The following is a 21,796-nucleotide window of genomic DNA, read 5'->3' as shown; positions in this document are numbered from 1 at the left end:
AGCATGGTTTGTGGGATAATTAAATCTCAAAGGCCTCCCAGTAACAGAGTTTCTTACTGTTAGTCAGTTACCAATTTGGCATAAAGATCTAAGCAAACAGGTTTTCTCCAAGGGCATACATTTAGTTCATGGTGCCAATTCCACATAACTGGCCCAATTTCACTAAAATCCCAAGGCACCTAGATTAAAAGAGAGATGGAGAGAGAGAAAGAAAGAAAGCCCCTCTAAAATAAAATCATAAAGCAGCAGGACATTCCACAGAAGAACTTCCTCCCTGTTTCAAAATAAAAACACCCCAAGAAACAAATGAAAATGCTACCGATTTTTATTACATTGTGGTTTTAATTTTAACGATTGATGAAGCAAAGCCAATTCTACAAACTACTAGCCACCTATTGCCATTCTTATGTAAGAGCGTCATAAAAACCTTGACTTCACAGATCACAGCCAACTTAGTCACTGCACCCTAACAGGGTTCTGTTTAAGAATATTTTCTATTCTTATACACGTGCTCTAAAAACTGGGTTAACAACCGCAACCAAAAGCCAAATCCAACTGGCCATAGAGGGGAGAATTCTGGTGGACAATTGGACTACTGTGTTGCAAATTAAACTGTTCACACCTGCAGAATAATCTCACCAGCATAACCAATCTACCCTGTAATGCAGCCCCATTGTACCAAAAGGGGATCTCTTCTTCCACTAGATCCTATCTTTCTCTGATAAACTCTTTGGATGAGAAAACCAGCAGCAGATGTGAAAGCCACATGGCCCTCTACAAAGCAGGAGAGCAGAAAGCAACGTTAAAAGAAATGATTTCTTAAACAGCAGCTCGCTATCAAGAACGAAGATTTTATCGTCTAATGCTGACTTTGTGTAAAGCAGCTAGCTATTAGACCCTGTTCCAAGACTCCGGCTAACAGCATCAGGCTGAAATCCAGGAATTGGCTTCATTTAGCTATACTCTTGTTCTCAACTCTTGGGAGCAGGGCCAATGTGTAAAGTTAGAATATAACAAATCAAATTTCCAAGGGGAATGAAAACAATATAGGTACTCATGCTTAGTGCAACTGATAGGCTCTGAGCACAGTTTACATTTCAGCACATTTTTAAAGTGAATTTGAGTCTTTAAATAATTTCCATCACTTCCCAGACACACATTGTGCATCAAAAAATATTTGCCAATGCCCCGACTTAAGCAATACTGCAACAATCAAGAACATTAAAAATCCTTTCAAATTCATATTCAAGTAGAAAAATGATTAAGCAAAATGCTTCATAAAGAAAGAGTAGAATGGCTGGGCGCGGTGGCTCACGCCTGTAATCCCAGCACTTTGGGAGGCCAAGGCAGGTGGACCTCCAGGTCAAGAGTTCAAGACCATCCTGACCGACGTGGTGAAACTCCATCTCTACTGAAAATACAAAAATTAACCGAGCGTGGTGGCACACGCCTGTAGTCCTAGCTACTCAGGAGGCTGAGGCAGGAGAATCATTTGAATCTGGGAGGCAGAGGTTTCAGTGAGCTGAGATCGTGCCATTGCACACCAGCCTGGCAACAGAGCGAGACTCTGTCTCAAAAAAAAGAAAAAAGAATTTTAAAAAGTCTAAATGGTCCTGTATGATGTGTGACTTCACTGAACTGCCATAGAGGTAGCACGCTGTAGAGTCCAGATCTGGCTACAGTTTTCACCACTCTCAAACCGCCTTCCTATGCTGAATGTCATAGTCTCGGTGGTGCTTTCAATTTTAGTGTGCAGTTTTCCTACCACTGAATTTTGCGAACCCTTTCTCTTAAAGCTGTAAACAACTGTGTAAAATGCATGATAGAATCCAGGGATGAAAACGCTAAGCACTAAACAAACTAATTTTTTGGCGGTTATGGAGAATGGATTCTCCAGTGTCTCCTAGAGAAAACAGTTGTCCATCAAAAGCCAAATGGTTAGCAATTATACACCCATTTAACTTATGAGAAATCAACAGAAATTTATAAATGTAATACAATACATTAACAGAATGAAGGGGAAAAACGATATAATCATGTCAGTTGCAGAAAAGGCATTTGACAAAATTCAAGATCCTTTCATGATAAAGACTCTTAATAAATGAGGTATAGAAGGAATGTACCTTAACACAACAGACGCCGTATGTGACAAAACCAAAGCTAACCTTATACTCAGCGAAAAGTTGAAAGCTTTTCTTCAGCAATAAGACAAGGATGTGCATTCTGACTACTTGCATTCACCATAGTATTAGAAGTCCTAGTCACAGCAATTAGGTAACAGAAAGAAATAAAAGGCATCCAAACAGGAAAGGATGAAGTTAAACTGTCCCTGTTTACAGGCAATATAAACATAAATTACAAAACCCTAAATATTCCACCAATAAAGTAATAAACAAATTTGGTGATGTTGCAGGGTACAAAATCAATGTACAAAAATCAGCAGAATACACCAACAACAAGCTATCTGTAAATGAGGTCAATAAATAATCCCATTCACAGTAGTCACACCAAAATTAAATACTTAGGAACAAATTCAACCAAGGAAGCTAAAGGCCAGTATGCTTTAAAGCATTAAGGAGAAAAGGGAAGAAGATATAAATAAATAGAAAGATATTCCATGTTCAGGGATTGGAAGAACACTATCAAAATGTCCATACTACTCAAAGTGAGTGAAATGCAATCTCTATCAAAATTCCAAAGACATTTTTCACAGATATAGAAAAAAACAATGATAAAATTTTCATAAAAACACAAAACATTGCAAATAGCCAAAGCAATCCTGAGCAAAAAGAACAATGCTGGAGGCATCACAATACCTCATTTCAAAATATACTACAAAGGTATAGCAATGTAAACAGCATGGCACTGGCATAAAAACAGATACACAGATCAACAAAATAGAATTGAGAGTCCAGAAATAAGCCTGTGCGTTTACAGTCAATTGATTTTCAATGAAGGTGCCAAGAATACACAATGGAGGAAAAAAGTCTCTTCAATAAATGGTGTTGTAAAAACTGGATAGCCACATATAGAAGAATGAAATTAGACCCCCATCTCATGCTATTATAAAGAAATTAACTTTCACTTGAAGCCAGGAGTTTGACACTAGCCTGGCAACCAAGCAAGACCCTTTCCCTACAAAAAATTTAAGTTAGCTGGGCATGTTGGCATGAGCCTGTACTACCAGCTACTCAGGAGGTTGAGGTGGGAGAATCATGTGAGCCCAAGAGTTCGAGGCTACAGTGAGCCATGATCGCACCACTGCATGCCAGCTTGGGCAACAGCGTGAGTGTCTTAATAAAAATAAATAAATTCGAAATGGATTAAAGTCTTAAATGTAAGACTTGCAACTGCAAAAATATAAGAAAGAAAATTAGAGGGAAAACTCCATGACACTGGTATAATGATTTTTTGGATATGACCCCAAAAGAACAGGCAACAAAAACAGACAAATGGAATTACATCAAACTAAAAAGCTTTTGCACAGCAAAGGAAACAATCAGCAGAGTACAGAGACAACCTACAAAATGAGAAAAAATATTTCCAAACCATATATCTGATAAGCAGTTAGTATCCAAAATGTTACATAAGGAACTCAAACAACTCAATAGCAAGAAGACAAACAATCCAATTTGAAAATGAACAAAGGACCTGAATAGACATTTCTCAAAAGAAGACATACAGATGGCCAATAGGTATATTTAAAAACGCTCAACAGCACTAATCATCAGAGAAATGCAAATTAAAATGACACTGGTTAGAATGGCTATTGCTAAAAAGACAAGTGCCGATGAAGAGGTGGAGAGAAGGGAACGCCTGCACACTGTTAGTGGGAATGTAAATTAACACAGCCATTAAGGAAACAGAGGTGCCTTTAAAAATAGAACTACCATATGATCCAGCAATTCTGGTTGCTGGATATATATCCAAAGGAAGTGAAAACAGTAAGTCAAAGAGATCTGTGTACTCCCAGATTCAATGCAATGGTATTCGCAACAGCCAAGATACAGAATCAACAGATAAATGGATGAAGATAATATGGCATATACACACGAAGGAATACTATTCAGTCTTAAAAAAAAAAAAAAAAAAGAAGAAGAAGAAAATCCTGTCATTTACAACAACATGTTTGAACCTAGAGGGCATTATGGTAAGTGAAATAAGCCAGGCACAGAAAGACAAATGTTGCATGATCTCACTTAAACGCAGAATCTAAAAAAGTTGAGCTCATAGAAGTAGAGAGTAAAATGGTGGTTACCAGTGGCTGGCGGAGCAGGATGGCAAAGAATACAAAGCTTCAGTTAGATGGAAGAAATAAGTTCAGGGCTCCACTATACAACAGTGACTTCGGTTAATGATGTATACTTGAAAATCACTAAGAGAATACATTTGAAGTGTTCTCACCACAGAAAATAAGTATGTGAGGTAATACATGTTAGTTACCTCCACCGAACCATTCCACAATGCATAGATATTTCAAAAATCTTGTTATACCTGATAAACATATATAACTTTATTTGTCCGTTTAAAGAAATAAAATGAAATTTTTAAAAAAGAAAAATCAGGCCAGGCGCAGTGGCTTATGCCTGTAATCCTAACACTTTGGGAGGATGAGTTGGGCAGGTCACTTGAGGTCAGGAGTTCGAGACCAGCCTGGCCAACGTTACAAGACCCTGTCTCTACTAAAAAAAAAAAACAAAAATTAGCTGGACATGGTGGCATGCGCCTATAATCCCAGCTACTTGGGTGGCTGAGGCAGGAGAATTGCTTGAATCCAAAAAGCAGAGGTTGCAGGAAGCCGAGATCATGGCACCTCACTCCATGGGTGAGAGAGCCTGGGTGACAGAGCAAGACTCTGTCTCAAAAAAAGAAAAGAAATATCAATCACACACTCTTGGCCAAAAAGGCGAGAACAAAAGAACAATTTTAATGGTATAAACCTTTGCCTCTCTCAAAATGTGGCCAAAGCCACGCTGGCACCCCCTGCTTAGAGAGCAGACTATCAATGGCGCCAGGCGTGGTGGCTCACGCCTGTAATCCCAGCACTTTGGGAGGCCAAGACGGGCAGATCACCTGAGATCAGGAGTTTGAGACCAGCCTGGCCAGTGAAACCCCATCACTACTAAAAATACAAAAATTAGCTGGGCGGCATGCGCCTATAGTCCCAGCTACTCGGGAGGCTGAGGCAGGAGAACTGCTTGGACCATGGGGAGGGAGGACAGACGTTGCAGTGAGCCAAGGTTGTGCCACTGCACTCCAGCCTGGGCAACAGAGCAAGACTCTTGTCTCAAAAAAAAAAAAAAAAGAAAGTAGACTATCAGGCCCACCCAAGACCTCCTTAATTTGAATCTGCATTTTATCAAGATCCCCTCATGATTCCTATACACAATGCAGTTTGGCCTGAATGATATCTCCCACCATTCTACTCCACAGGCATATGACCCAGAGTACGCATGAGATGGGTGACACTGATCTGCAATTCCTTTGGTGGGTCTCAGTTCTCACCCGCCTTGCACCTCACTGATTGAGATCCTAAAGTTTAAAGGGTAATTTGGACTATGCACCTAAAACATGACTTCACCGTTCTGTCCCTCGGCTGACCCTCAGCCCCCAACCTAACAACTGGCTTGATTTAACCAAGGGCTTACATCTTTGCATTAAAAACTGTGAGTACATTAATAGCGCAGGCAAGCTCAATAAAGGCTGAGCACCAAGCTGTCAGCCACCGGCACGCTGCCACAGGTCAGCCATAACTCAGAAGACGGCAGGGAGAAGAGAGCTCTTGGGTCACAGAAAGATACACACCGAGTGGTGATGTGGACTATAATCCTTTAAGGTCAAGGTGGCTTTCCTTCAATCACACTTGCCATCCAATTCATTCATTCTGCAAAGTTTATAATTCTGTAAGTAAATTTCTATTACCCAGGAGAGTCCTATACTTTAATCACTCATTTAGGGAAATCTTGAACATCTGTTGGCGACATCTTACCTGTGCACATCTTCCTAGTTCTTTCCTGTCCAAATATTGAAATATATTGATTGCCAATTCGTAAGGCAGTTGGATATCAAAGAAGGGCACATCATTCATTTCATTCTGTGGGGGACAAAAAAGGAAATAAGTTTACAATTCTCAGATATGGAAATAACTCAAATGTACAGGCCCTTTAAATGACCAGAGATATCCTTAGGTGGTGACAAGATAGTTGACGCTGTTTCCCAGGAGGGAGGCATCCGCACTGTTTCACCAGGCAGTCATGGAACTAGTTCAGAACCTGCCAGCCATCCACCATTCTCAGACTCCCACACGTCTCCACTCCTCATATTCACTTATGAAACTCGTATGACCATTTCCCATCGTGCTTCACAGAGCAGCAGGGGTGCTATCTTCCAGCCTTGTGTATGGCACAGCAATCAGTGCCAAGGTCTGTGGAGAGGCTCCTGACCTCTAATGAAAGGTGAGCAGCAGGCAGCCCAGGAAGTGAGCCTTGAAATCAGGGAGGCCACCCCTTCTCCCAGGGCAATCGCCACTACTCCCCACTAGGAAGGGAGTGGGTACCCACAGCTAGAGAAAAGCTGCTTTAGGTCACGAAGGGGTTTTCACTGGGAAAGGAACAGGGCTATAAACATGAGCAAAAAGTAAACAAGCGCAACACTGCTCTCGATCGCAGTGAACGCCACCTCTCCTTGACCACTGGCAAAGTGCAAGGTTTCCCAATGCTCTCAGGGGCTTATGCTGGTTAACCTGAGTGAGCCAGTGCAAACAAAGCAGTTCTTCTTTGGTGTCATTTATTAATGCAGAGAAATCAGAGCTCGCCTGCCTTTGGATAAGCAATTAGGGATGAGGTAACGGGCTTTACTTGAGAGATAAGGCTGCCATGACGATCCTGGTAGCACAAAGAAATATGAGTGTGAAACAGAAAAAGGCCAAATGTACGTATGTACCCCTCTGCCTATTCCCAATCCACCTGCTCACTTTGGTATGTGCTTCTGCAAAGCTAGGAAAAGCTGTGCTCTTTGTCCCAATAGCATTCGCTTACTAAAATCCATTTTTAATAAGCTTTGGCTGACATCAGTGACTTATTGCTTGCAAGCAAATTGTTAATTCACCACTCAAACGCAGCAGTCTTACATATTGCAAGGCTGCTGTCTCAAAACAAAAATCGCCTCATTGTTTTTAAGGGAGTGTAAGCACTGATTTAGACCCTACCAAGACTCAGGGTAAAGAATTTTTCTGGAATGAAATTTCTGTTCATCTAGGGGTCCCAGGACTAAAAGATATCCCAGAGCATAAAAAGGAAATGCAGTATTTAACTGTAAAAACAGTGCAAAGGATGAAGGCCAAAAGGGTTCTCTGGAGGAAAAAAAGAGTAAGAGTTGACAGCTCTCTGTGGGCAAAGAGAAAGAACAGAATGTTAAATCAAGAGAAATTTTGGCCGTACAGAAAAACACAGGAAAAAAAAAAATCTGCAAGTGTAATTAGAAGGCTCAGGGGTGCGTGCCTAAAAAAATAAAGGAAAGTCATTGGTTTAATGTCAGGCTCCGTCCCCTCCCACAACTAATCGGTTTCACTCATCAAGAAAGAGGCATCACTTTCTCTCTCAGCCTAGATACAACTTGAGACTCCTCAAATCAACACTGGAGGGAGTCGCTGTTTGCCAAGGAAAGCCGCACTCAAGATGAAACTTTCCTTTGCAATTATGGTCCTCCTCCTGCTTTCTTTTTTGGATTTTGACTTTGTGGAGAGGACTATTTTACCTACTTGGTAAAGAAACAAGAGAAAAATGTTCCTTATCCTCATACAAATAAAGCCAAAGAAAAGCCTGTGTTCACTGAATCTGAAGTCTTGTTTAGCCTTTTGCTGTTAGAGACTTGCCAGGCATTGCTTTCTTCAACTGGTCCCATTTAGGACTCACTATGAACTTTTCTGGACTTGACACTACTCCAAAGAAGCACAGGACATCATCATTGTTTTTAGCTATTCTGATGCAGAAAAGTCACACTTCTGATAACAGGAGCCTTCCAGTTTGTTTTGTTGTTGTTGTTGTTTGTTTTGTTTTGAGACAGTCTTGCTCTGCTGCCCGGGCTGGAGTGCAATGGCATGATCTCAGCTCACTGCAACCTCCCAGGTTCAAGCGATCCTCCTGCCTCAGCCTTCCAAGTAGCTGGGATTACAGGCGCCTGCCACCACGCCTGGCTAATTTTTGTATTTTAGCAGAGATGGGGTTTCACCATGCCGGCCAGGCTGGTCTCGAACTCCTGACCTCAGGCAGTCTGCCCACCTCGGCCTCCCAAAGTGCTGGGATTACAGGGGTGAGCCACAGTGCCCGCCCGAGCCTTCCATCTTTTGCCTGCTCAGCTGGCTTAGCCTCTACCCTCATCATGGGAGACAATGCCTGTATCTTGGCATTACCCTAGCCCTGCCACCAGTATCCTTTATCCCAACTACCATAATCTCTGGGATGCAATCCAGCTTGGAGGTTCAGAGCAAAGACTCAAACTGATAAACCTGCTCAGCCACCTTACCAACAAGCAACCAGGCTAAGTGCATCTGTGCTTCCTCATCTGCAAAACAGATATAACCACTCTATGAAATAGGTATGTCATTAAGAATAGAAATGAGACCCCGTGCTGTTCTCACTGTTAATGCATGCAGTATGATGGTTCTTGACCATTTAAAAGTTCTGAAGAGCAACCACTGTTTCAAACCATTGAATTGTAATTTTGTGAAAGACTTTACACAGCCAAACTTAAAACAAACAAAAAAAAGTGTGCCCTCAAAATTACGATCTAAACTCCAAAAGAGATCAAGTCCCGGACTTTCATGTAGGTGACCTTCCATGGCTAACCACTGGAAAATGGCAGGGAAAAAAACAGAAACCAATAGACTAAAGGAAGGTCCACATCTTAAGAAATATATAGACCCCCCCACCTTCCGCAAGGTGAGGAGACCAAATGCTCAAGTTTCATGCTGCACACTTAGAATAATTCCAGCAAGACATTCTACCAATGGTCCTTGTCACAGATACTGCAGCGGGTCACTCAGATGCCCTCTTCGGGTCCCCCTCATTCCCCTAGATGAAAATGCTGCCTGCTGTTGAATCATAGCTGAGTCCGTTCCTAGGCAATGCCTTTGGCCAAACAAGCTGCCTCACCCAAGTTGCAACCCCTCCCACCCCCCTAAGGCAGCCTGTATCCAATGACTAGTCCATGGCTGGGTACAAAGGCCTGGTCCCCTTGCTCAGTTCAGGGCCTCTCTGAACAGAAAACCTGCTAAACCACCTGCATGCAAATCTCCATCTCAGAGTCTATTTTTTGAAAAGCAATAGACATGACCCATGATAGTCCTGTGTTCAATATATTCCCAAGGGTTCTTTTGTACACCTCCAGAGACATTAGTCCAGGTAAGCTACTTCCCTCTCCCCTACTCAAGGAGGATACTAGAATGCAGGTAAGTGAGTGACATTACTACACCAGCCAACCAACAAACCAGAGTAAATTCAAGGTTAAATAACTGATTCATCAACTTCCGTTTGTTATTATTGGAAATATCATTTGGGAAACACCTTCTAAGAGGCAGAGCTGTGAGCATATTTGGCCCTGTGGTTGAAAACACACCTCGTTTATAGGTGTGCATGATTTGACAAGGATATGAAGCCACATCCTGGACAAAAGCTGTGGCCTATTTACCACATAAATCCTACTACTGTAGCGGCAGCAGAATGTCTTAGGCACTCTGATTGGGTACTTCCCACAGTTCATAAATGTAGGTTAAAAATACTACTTGCTACTAGTGTGCAGAGAAATACTTTCTTATCTAAAAGATGCTATCAGCCAGAGGTGGGTTAATGGATATAAATGTGCAGCTAAACAGGAGGCATGAGTTCTGGTGTTCCGTAGCACTAGAGGGTGACTATAATTCACAACAATTTATTGCATATTTTCAAATAGCTAGAAGAGCAAATTTTGAATGTTTACAACACAAATAATAACTGTTTTAGGTGACAGATATGTTAATTACCCTGATTTGGCCCACATACATTGTATACATGTATCACACTGTGCCCCATAAGTATGTACAACGATAATGCATCAATTAAAAATAAAAAACAAATAAAAGGTGCTATCAGTCTTCCACCTAGGCTACTGTGAAGCACACAACCATCCAAAAGGTTGTGTGGGTTAAAGCCATCCACATTAACCCAACTCTATACTGACTTAAAAACATGAAAATGGACATCCTGGCATTTTGGAAACAAAGATATTCCAAGAAGAAGGAAAAGGAATTAAAGACACTGGAAATATGAATATAGGGAAATTTGGTCAAACTATAAAAATATAAATGTGGCTACAATGTTTAGAGAAAATAATTTTGCAGTAGTGCTCCCAGCAGTGTGAGACTAGCCAAATTTATTCTATAGGAGACCAATAAATTCAAAATATTAGTATTTCTTCAATGTTAGGAAAAGTATCAGTTTGATGACATACAACCTTGCTTTTAGTTCTTCGACAATGGCTCAGACATCGATTCTGTATCACTACTGCAGAATTTTGTCCTGTATTACACATCAAAATCACCTGTGGAATTAAAAAAAAAAAAATGCCCAGGGCCCTACCCAGACCTACTGCCCTGCATTTCCAGGGATAGGGCTAATGCACCACTTTTTTTTTTCTTTTTTTTGAGACAGAGTCTCACTCTGTTACCCAGGCTAGAGTGCAGTGACACGATCTTGGCTCAATGAAACCTTCGCCTCCCGGATTCAACTGATTCTTGTGTCTCAGCCTCACAAGTAGCTGAGATTACAGGCACACATCACCACACCTAGCTAATTTTTGTAGTTTTTAGTAGAGACAGGGTTTTGCCATGTTGGCCAGGCTGGTCTCGAACTCCCGGCCTCAACTGATCCGCCCACCTCGGCCTCCCAGAGTGCTGGGATTACAGGCATGAACCACTGCACCCCACCTCAAGCACCTTTTTCTCCAGCGATCTTCCTGCACATTAAAAGTTGACAACACAATCCTACATCATAGGCAGATATAAAAATCTATCCATCCCCTCTTTCCTAATCAAGGGGAAAAAAAAAACTACAAAGGGGTCATATTACTTGGTTAACTTAAAGTCAGTGAATACTAGATTTTCCCAAAGTCAACTGGACTTACTCCAAAAACGCTGAGAGAAATTGCAAAGAGATCCATCCCCAGGGAGGCTGATTTGTATTCCTACGTGCTAATGTAAGACTAATTCTGTAAATGGACTGGTTTTGTGCCTTACTGTTAGAAACTTAATCTGTCTTCTCTTGTTTAATAGAAGAAGGGATAATTACTAAGAGCCAAAGCAGTAAAAAGTAAAGAAACTGACTTAAGGTTTTTGTTCCCAATGTACATCTCCAGGGCAAAGAGAACATGAAAGAACCCTCTGGGTGGTGGTTTAGGAAACTAAGAAAAGCACCTTGAGTTCAAAGAAGAGATTTGCAATAACATTTCTATTAAATCTAAGACTGAAAGGAGACTGTTGTCTAAAGGCGTTTATCTCAACTTTCCACATACTGCAAAAGCTGAGCGGAGTAGACCCATACAATCTCAATAGAAGAAACAGATGAGTTTCTGTTTCACCTGCGTCTTCTTTGAGAAGGCAAAAAAAAATGGTTGGCTGGTTGTTGGGGTGGGGGAGGGAGAAGGTCTGAAAGGCAGTCAAGATAAATAGGCATGCATTTATAATCCACAATTGGTCTTGAAATTTATATTCTTATACACACACAGAGAAAAAAAAAGTCAGAAATAGGCCAGGCACAGTGGCTCACATCTGTAATCCCAACAGTTTGGGTGACCAAGGTGGGCAGATCATTAGGGGCCAGGAGTTCAAGACCAGCCCAGGTAACACAGTTAGCCATCCTCTCTAGAAAAAATTAAAACAAACTAGCCAGGTGTGGTGGCGCCTCCCAGCTACTCAGGAGGCTGAGGTGGGAGGATCACTTGAGTTTGGAAGGTCGAGGCTACAGTGAGCCATGATCACACCACCGCACTCCTGCTCAGACAAAAGAGAGAGATCCTGTCTCAAATAAAAAACAAAAAACAAATGTCAGAAACACACCAAAATGTTAACAATGGTAGCCTCTAAGCAATGATATTACTAAAGATTTTTATTTTCTTATTTCTATTCTTCTGAATTTCCTAAATATTTCTACAGTGAGCATGTGATATTTTCACAGACACACAAAAGCAACACATTTTTAAAGTAAGATAATTTGGGCCGGGCGCGGTGGCTCAAGCCTGTAATCCCAGCACTTTGGGAGGCCGAGGCGGGTGGATCACGAGGTCAAGAGATCAAGACCATCCCGGTCAACATGGTGAAACCCCGTCTCTACTAAAAACTACAAAAAATTAGCTGGGCATGGTGGTGCGTGCCTGTAGTCCCAGCTACTCAGGAGGCTGAGGCAGGAGAATTGCCTGAACCCAGGAGGCGGAGGTTGCGGTGAGCCGAGATCGCGCCATTGCACTCCAGCCTGGGTAACAAGAGCGAAACTCCGTCTCAAAAAAAAAAAAAAAAAAAAAAAAAAAAAATTAAGTAAGATAATTTATGTTCAAAATACTATCTAAATTCAGGGCCACACCAGGTGCTAGGGGGAGAGAGGTGCTGTTAGCAAGTATTTAAGAAATGGTGTCTACACTAAGAGAGCTAAAATCTTTATAGAGACAAGTCACTGTCATGTAAAATGAAATAAATACAGGAGACTACAACAGGCGATATAAATCATCCCCCAAGGTACTCCAAAGTTCATTAGTAAGCCAACTATATAGAAGTTGGAAATCATTTCTCCTAACAAACAATGCTATAAAGAGTGGCTAAGCTCCCAAGCAGTGCACAAAAAACCAATTTATCTCTTAATGTTTAACCTAATCCCCATGCCTAGCTATGAGGAAGAGCAAAAGGTATTCAATAAATATGTGTTGATCACAAGTGCGGGTGATATAAGTGAACTATAACACTACAGAATTTAATTAGCTCAGTGCCTTGCACACAGTAGATGCACAATAAATGTCCATGGAATTTGATTTATCCTTTTTTTGTGGGAATAGGCTTTCCAGCTTCAAGACACATTCTCACTCCCCTGGGGACTCTGGCAAGGAAAGAAGGTAGAAGACGCCAATGTAAAGACGAGCAAGTGCTGGGGGAACACGCAGGAGGCTGGGTGTGGTGGTGAAGGAGGGCGGTGTGAAGCAAAATGGGCTCGGCCTCTGCTTTGAGCCCCCTTTTAGTCTAAACTGGGATCTGAGCTTTAGAACACAGGAGAGAAAGAAGACAGGAAGAGGAGAAGCCTCAGGCTCCAGAGGGGTACCACAGTGGGCATGGTTTTGTCTGTGAAATGCATAAAGACGTTCACATTAAGGGTCCCAGACACTGCAGGCACATTCCCACCATCAGGATTGGCTATAGAATTTGTGGGCCTCTCGGTCAAAAAAGATTAAAAATTTCAAGGGAACAGAGCATTGAACTAAGTGTGGGTCCTGGCCACCACAGAACCTTTCACTTGCCTTCTGGGCCTAGAATCCCCTCATCCTGTTCTCTGCATGTTCACTCCCTCACCTCCTTTAAGTTTTCCACAAAATGTGACCTTCCCAGAAAGACTTTGTTGGACAGCACTATTGAAAATTACAGCCCCTCCCCTGGCAGACACACTCTATCCACTCCGCTTTTTTCCCCAGAACATTTATTCATTACCTGACAATTATTTGTCCATTGTCTAACTCTCTCTTCCCCTGAATGTAAGTTATACAAGGGTACAGGCTTTTTTCTGTCTTATTCGATGCTATATTCTCAGTGCCTAGAACAGTGGCTGGTATTTAAGAAGACACTTAATAAATATCTGCGGGATGAATGAATGAAACCCAAGCTGATTCACGCAGCAGATCCTTCCAAAAAAGACCTGATGGAAGTCACAGTTGTTCTAGTATACACAGGCCTCATTTCAAAACGTTCGTAAGCAGAGGCCCGTTTCTATTTACGAATTTGTGGATAACATGAAAAACCGAATGGCACTGAAGATAAGGACTTTTTAGTTGGGGGAAAGGGAGAAATTTGGGCTGAAGAAATCAGGGAAGAATTAACACAGGAGATGGAACTCAAGCTGAGCATTAAGAGACAGGCAAAGGACAGGAAAGAGGCAAGGATGTTATTCCAGGTAAGTCAGTTCATGAGTACACATTTGGTTTGGTTTGCTGTCTCACTTTTCTTTGCCAGAAGAAAAGTGTTTACATTAGGGAGCTTCCTTATTTGTATTTAACTTAAAAACAGAAGAAAGTTAAGCCATTAAATCTATCTTGTTGGCAACATAAATGCAGGATCTGACAGGTTAAATATTGACATGGGGAGTGATAAATATTGTCAGCAGCCCTAAAACTCCATATCTTAACCTGGAAGGATGCTTTGAATGTTCAAGGGTTCTAACCATCACAGAGCCTCTTTATAAAGTTGCTGTCAGAAGCAGATAATTTTGCCCATGTTATTTCAACTCAGCAAATGTAGACAGGGCCCCTACTGTGCTAGTAAGGCAGGTGGAGGCAGAATGGTAAGGCAACAGATCCCGCCCCCCCAGTTTCACAAGAGGTGGAAGCTAAGGGCTTATCAGTGGTAAGTTTCAGCAAAGAAGTAAAATAGCATAGCAAACTCTTCTGAGTACTAATTATAATAGCACCAGCTTAACTGTATCGGCCCCTTTCTGTACTCCAGGCTTGGTGCTAAGTTCCATGCCTTATTTCATTGCCTCTTCATAAGACAGGTACCAACATGATCATCATTTGACAGCTAAGACAGGGTAAATTAACCTGCCCAAGGCAAACTGATAGCACCAGAGCCTGAACCTGAACTCGGGCCTAACAGACTGCAGAGCCCAGCCCCATAGCCAAGGCCGTCCTGACTCCATTAACGTCATGTTTTTAGTTAAAAGAAACAAGACTTTAGGGCTCTCTGAAGACAAGGAGCCATTCTGTTTACTGCTGATTCCCCAGCACCGAGCTGATCAATGAATATATGTCAGATGAACAGAAAACAGTCGTCCCCCCTTATCCAGTTTTGCTTTCCACAGCATCAGTTACTCACAGTACAATATTATGAGACCCCCACATTCATGTTTATCATAGTATATTGTTGTAATTATTCTATTTTTTTTTGTTGTTGCTGTTAATCTCTTACTGTGCCTTGTTTATAAACTTTATCATTGGTCTGTGTGTACTGGAAAAAGACATGGTATATATAGGGTTCAGTACTATCTGCATTTTCAAGCACCCACTGGGGTTCCTGAAGTGTAACCCCAGTGGATAAGGTGAGCCTGCCGTACTCTCAGAGTTAGTGCTGTGTCACACACCCACCTAAAGTGGGTATCAGTTATTGATGGTTTTTCCTGCCCAACATCCACTTCCTCTCTTGCGGAAACCATCCCACTCCCACTCTTAATCAACACGATTTAGGCGGAGCTGACCTCACCTTTATCTTCAGGAACGGGCAATGAATACAAGCCTGGTCAATTTGAATCAGTGACTGGCTCAAAGGTGGACCCAGGACCCAGTTTTCACCAGTGGGAATTTAGGTTCATGACTTGTTGCTCTCTTTCCTGAGTTGTTATGCAGATAGAATGTAAGACTAGAGTTGCTGGTAGCCATTTTGCCCCAAGAGGAGAGCCTGTCTGTGAATAAAGCCAACAAAAGGAAAACAGGATTAAGAGAAGGCGACTCCTACTTACCTTAGGTAAGCACCCCAAACAAACACTACCACGTGGAATTTTGAGTTACACCAATCAACAGATTCCAGTTTGGGTTAAGTCAGGTTGGGTTTTTTAAGCCTGTCTGAGCTGGGTGCTTGCTGCTTACAGCCCAGAGTCCTGATATACCACCTAAATAAAAATGGGGCCCAAGCAAGTGGGTATCACAACCACTCCACTGAAGGAAGCAGCACACTTGCAATTGTACTCAGGTATACCCATTATCTCCAAGAAGCCTGGGTTATGAAGAGAGAAGGGAAAACAACAGCAGAGAAAGTGCCTACTGCCTCTGAAATTCTGACCAGGGATGTGTCGTTTCTTTCGTTAGTTTACTTACACTAAGAACACTATTAAGTGCCAATTTCGGTATTCCCAACTCACCACCTAAAAAGAAATGGATGCTAAGCACTATTATTAAAAGCTTCATAAAAGATGAAGCTTGGGAGGAGTCCTGAGTTTTCTTTTTTTTTTTTGGAGACAGAGTCTCGCTCTGTCACCAGGCTGGAGTGCAGTGGCGTGATCTTGGTTCACTGCAACCTCTGCCTCCCAGGTTCAAGCAATTCTCCTGCCTCAGCCTCCCAAGTAGCTGGGAGCTACAGGCGCGCACCACCACGCCCAGCTAGTTTTTTGTATTTTAGCAGAGACAGGGTTTCACCATGTTGGCCAGGAAGGTCTTGATCTCTTGACCTTGTGATCCACTCTCCTTGGCCTTCCGAAATGCTGGGATTACAGGCGTGAGCCACCATGCCCGGTTGAGTCCTACGTTTTCATGTCAGCTTTGCTTGCCCATCAGAGGTTCTGGCCTATACCCAGCCAGATGACACTCGAAGGCAACACTGCTCACCTGCCTATCCAAAGGCAACTTCACTCTTGATTGCTAACTTACTAGTTGTTCTCACTCTAGTGGTAGACACTGAAGACTCTCAAGTGGAGGGGACTGCACCAGAAATACAACCGGGTACACTAATGAAAGTGTGCCAAAGGTTGAGAAGAAACCGGGGCAGGGAGAAAGTGTAAAAAGGTGATACTGGATTTTATTTCCCATTCATGTCAACTGGATCAGCTTCTGTTAGAGATTCTGGGGAGTCCCAAATGGAACAAACTCTTCCTTTCAGGAGTCACCCGTGGATGAAGAAAGGATTCTTGGGAAGGCACAAGGCAAAGACAATAATATGGCTACCCAAAGCAGATCTAGCCCATAGACAGGTTTTGTTTAACCTGCAGTGTTAGTACCTAAAATTTTATTAATTTTTTAGTTACCAAAAATTAAAAATGGGAAGAGTTTGTGAGGTAGATTGACACAGTGATGGCACCATATTTGTTCATGTCTCTCTGTAACCAAGCACTTGGGTAAATCCACACTGACTCTGGACTTGGCCACATGACAATGACAAACGTGACCTATGCAGATTTCAAAAGCACCACTGCATCTGGCCACTGGGGCTCGCCCTCTTGATGCTCTCATAATTCTGAGAAGACCCACTTGGGGCTAAGCTGCTGTATGATAACTCATAACCCAGACACACACCTCTCTCTCCTTCCCTCTCCATCTCCCCCTCTCCCCCTACCTCTTCTCTTTCTCTCTCTCTCTCTCTCTCTCTCTCACACACACACACACACACACACACACACACACACACACACACACAGCCAATTAGCCAACCCCAGAAGCAGACCAGCCTGGGTGACTGCAGCTAACCTCAGATGCATGAGTGAGCTCACCCATGCCTAGACCAAGCTGCCAGCCTACAAAATGGTGAGCTAAATAGTGGTTGTTTGAAGCCAAAGTTTTGGATGGTGGTTTTTAAGTGAGACAGAATCTATGTTGCCCAGGCTGGTCTCAAACTCTTGGGTTCAAGCAATCCTCCTGCCTCAGTTCCCCCAGCAGCTGGGAGTACAGGTGTGTGCCACCATGCCCAGCTTGGATGGTTTTCTCATGCAGAAAAAACTGAGAGTCCACATAAAAATATATATTCCCAATTTTTTTTTTTTTTTTTTTTTTTGAGACGGAGTTTCACTCTTGTTACCCAGGCTGGAGTGCAATGGCACAATCTCGGCTCACCGCAACCTCCGCCTCCTGGGTTCAGGCAATTCTCCTGCCTCAGCCTCCTGAGTAGCTGGGATTACAGGCATGTGCCACCATGCCCAGCTGATTTATCTAAAGACCTTACAACACTAGGACCACATTCCCACAGGGCAATAACCAGCTAATGGGGGCAGTGGCTACTACCCTGACCTCAGCCATAGCATGTATTTCCCAATGTGTCTTTATCATCTCGCTCATGCTGTGGTCAAGTTCTGCCGTCATGTCATCTCATCATGGCAAAGAAGAAGGTGAAATACTACATTCCACATAAACGAGTCACTATCAAGAGTGAGAAAACCAGTACAACCACTTTGGAAAACTGTATCTACCAAGGCTAATCTATGCATGCCTTATAACCCACCAATTCCACTCCCAAGTGAATACTCAGAAAAAATGTGGACACGTTTTCCAAAAGATGCTCAAAACAGTTATGGTGTCATCATTTCTGAGAGTCCCAAGCTGGCTATCAACAAACTAGCAGCAATTCCCATCAACAGTAGATAAAATGTAGCATATTCATAGAGATCAATCTCACAGATAAATGCCATTCACAAGAACTCAGACACATGAGTATATGCTGTATGACTCCACTTAATATACAGTTCAAAAATAAACTAAAGGTGGTGTTAGAAGTCAGGTGAGGCCAGGCACGGAGGCTCACCTTTAGTCCCAGTATTTTGGGAGGCCAAGGCAGGCAGATTACATGAAGCCAGGAGTTCAAGACCAGCCTGGCCAACACAGTGAAACCCTGTCTCTACTAAAAATACAAAAATTAGCCGGCCAAGGCAATGCATGCCTGTAGTCACAGCTACTTGGGAGGCTGAGGCACAAGAATTGCTTGAACGCAGGAGGTGGAGGTTGCAGTGAGCCAAGATTGCACCAGAGCACTCCAGCCTAGGTGACAGAACAACCCAAAAAAAAAAAAAAAAAAAAAAAAGTCAGGTGAGTGGTTACCTTTGGGGGGAAGGGAACTCAGGGTGGGGGATGCGGTTCTGACATGCTGATAATACTGCCCTGCGACCTGGCTGCTGCTTACATGGATGTGTACACTTGAAAATTCATCAAGCAATCAGGCACAGTGGCTCACGTCTGTAATCCCAGCACTTTGGGAGGCAGAGGCAGGCAGATCACAAGGTCAGGAGTTCGAGACCAGCCTGACCAACATGGTGAAACCCTGTCTCTACTAAAAATACAAAAATTAGCTGGGCATAGTGGTGTGCACCTGTAATCCCGGCTACTCAGGAGGCTGAGGCAGAAGAATTGCTTGAACCCGGGAGGCGGAAGTTGCAGTGAGCCAAGATTGCACCACTGCACTCCAGACTGGGCAACAGAGCAAGACTCAAAAAAATAAATAAATAAAAATAAAGCTGTGCATTTAGGACTTACATATGTCAATACACAGTTTGAGCTTAAAAACTTTGAAAAGTGGGAAAACAATACCAAGACGGCCACGTTTCAAGACAATTCCTACAATATCAGACATGTTTAATATGACAAAAAGAACAGTTGCCACTATGAAACAGATTATTATAAAACTATGACCAGAACACATAAAAACACCTCATGAGCTGGGAGAAAGGACCTACTGTGCAACTCCCAGCCTGCCTCACTCACGTGCATCACCTGCCTTAGCTCTATGTGCTCTGGGCTTGCAACCACTGACACAGGGATCCAAGCCTTTTCCATAAACCCTGTCATCATTTATCAGACTGGAGATAAGGGGCAGGTTTATTATCCAAAAATCAGTTACTTTCCTAATGCTTATCTACAAATCTGTTGAAAATAATCACTTGAAAGAGTTGTTGGGAGAAATGAAAACTATCATGTCTCTAAACCCTTAAGACAGTACCAAGGAGACAGTAAGTACGCAAACAATGAATTATCACTTTATTTATAGCAGCGTTACTGATGACTGCAAAGTCTTGTTTGTTTTTGAGACAGGGTTTCCCTCGGCTGGAGTGCAGTAGTTCGATTCTGGCTCACTGCAGTCTTGACCTCCCATGCTCAATCAGTCCTCCCATGTCAGCCTCCCAAGTGGCTAGGACTACAGGAGCCTGCGACTATGCCTGGCCAATTTCTGTACAGATGGGGTTTCTCCATGTTGCCCAGGTTGGTCTGGAGCTCCTGAGCTCAAGAGATCCACCCACCTCGGCCTCCCAAAGTGCTAGGATTATAGGCATGAGCCACCTTGCCCAGCCACACAGTCTGTTTTTTGCCTCTTTTTGACAGGGTCCTACTCTGTCGCTCAGGCTGAAGTACAGTGGTACAATCATGGCTCACTGCAGCCTCAACCTCCTGGGCTCAAGCGATCCTCCCACCTCAGCCTCCCAAGTAGCTAGAACTAAAGGGGTGCACCACCACATCTAGCTAATTTTTAAAAATTTTTTGCAGAGACGGGGTTTCACTATGTTGCCCAGGCTGGTCTTGAATTACTGGGCTCAAGCGATCCTCCTGTCTCAGCCTCTAAAGTGCTGGAATTACAGGTGTGTACCACCACACCCGGCCTACAAAGTCCTCTTTAAAATTAGAGGTGCCCCAAAGGTTGTATGCTACTCATAGTAAAGCCTAGTAGTACCTAACGTGGTGATTCTGAAGGGGACAGAGGAGACCAGGGACATGAATTCCAGGAACACAGGGCAGGCCTTTTCCAGCAACATGAAATAGATTCGGATGTGCCCTCTAGATCCTCCAGTACACAAGCTCCTTCTGTTTTTAGAATACGGCAGACCCTTGAACACCACGGGTTTGAACCACGTAGGTCCGTCCACTTACATGCACGTTTTTTCCATAAACATTACATCAGATGTGCCTCTGCCACCACTAAAACAGCAAGACAATCCCTCCTTCGCAGCAGCAGCCACCGCCACCGCCTACCCAGTGTGAAGGCAATGAGAATGAAGGCCTTTGTGATCAGCCATTTCCACTTAATAAATAGTAAATACATTTTCTCTTACAATTTTCTTAAGGACGCTTTCTCCTCTAGCTTACTTTACTGTAAGGCTACGGTATATAACACACATAAGGTACACAATACGAGTTAATGGACTGTTATCAGTAAGGCTTCTGGTCAACAGTAGGTTATTCATGGTTAAGTTTTGGGAGAGTCAAATAATATATGCAGATTTTTGACTGCAAGGAGGTCAGTGCCCCTAATCCCCATGCTGTTCAAGGGTCAACTGTACTTGATTTACTTCTTTACTATTTTTGGTATCAATGCCTATACCTCTGAGGGTTACAACGGGAAAGCCTTGAGAATCAGGACCTGGAAGCTATAGAGTATAACGTCTTACACTTGCCTGATGAAGCCAGTCATCAGATTTCAGGGCCCCTTCCTTGGTGATGGAGTTAGCAGGTCTGGGGAAGGCCCAGACCCTATATTTTAACAAAGCCTCCCGTGATTCTTATGCCAACTCAAGTTTAACTTGGTGAAACCTGGAGCTGAAAAGACCTGAATCCCCAGAATCTATCAGTGAGATAACTCTGGGCAAGTTACAAAGAATCTATGAGTTTCTTCATCTGTAAAAGGAGAGTTAAAACCTACCTCACAGGATTGTTGTGTTCGAATTAGGGCAGAGCGTAGGACCAAACACTTGGTAAAAAACAGTAGCGATTAATGTCATTTGAGTAAACTACATATTACATAAAATAATAGGCCATTATTGAAACAGCTTGCCACTTAAAGAACTATTCCCAACTAAGAGGATCACTTGAGCCCAGGAGTTTGAAACCAGACTGGGCAACACAGGGAGACCTTGTCGCTACCAAAAAATTTAAAAAATTATCTGTGTGGTGGCACCTGCGTGTAGTCCCAGCTACTCAGGATACTGAGGCAGGAGGATGGCTTGAGCCAGACAGTTTGAAGCTGCAGTGAGCTGAGAGGGCAACACTGCACTCTAGCCTGAGCAACAGAGCAAGACCCTGTCTCAAAAAAAAAAAAAAAAAAAGAGAAAGAAAAGAA

General features: G+C 42.9%; 1 protein-coding gene across 1 annotated transcript in view; it reads right to left on the bottom strand.

Annotated features, from left to right (window-relative positions):
* The window catches only part of FBXW8 (F-box and WD repeat domain containing 8), a 123,674-nt gene that overhangs the window by 100,499 nt on the left and 1,379 nt on the right, over nt 1-21,796 (bottom strand). Inside the window, exon 2 of the mRNA XM_032240879.1 lies at nt 5,990-6,094. Coding sequence (XP_032096770.1) covers nt 5,990-6,094 — 105 coding nt within the window. The remainder of the gene's footprint in view (nt 1-5,989; nt 6,095-21,796) is intronic.

Source organism: Sapajus apella, unplaced genomic scaffold (genome assembly GCF_009761245.1).
Source record: "Sapajus apella isolate SASKATOON/1434 unplaced genomic scaffold, GSC_monkey_1.0 scaffold2, whole genome shotgun sequence".
Taxonomy (NCBI): domain Eukaryota; kingdom Metazoa; phylum Chordata; class Mammalia; order Primates; family Cebidae; genus Sapajus; species Sapajus apella.
Note: the sequence above shows the minus strand (reverse complement) of the source record. Positions and strands in the feature narration are given on the sequence as shown.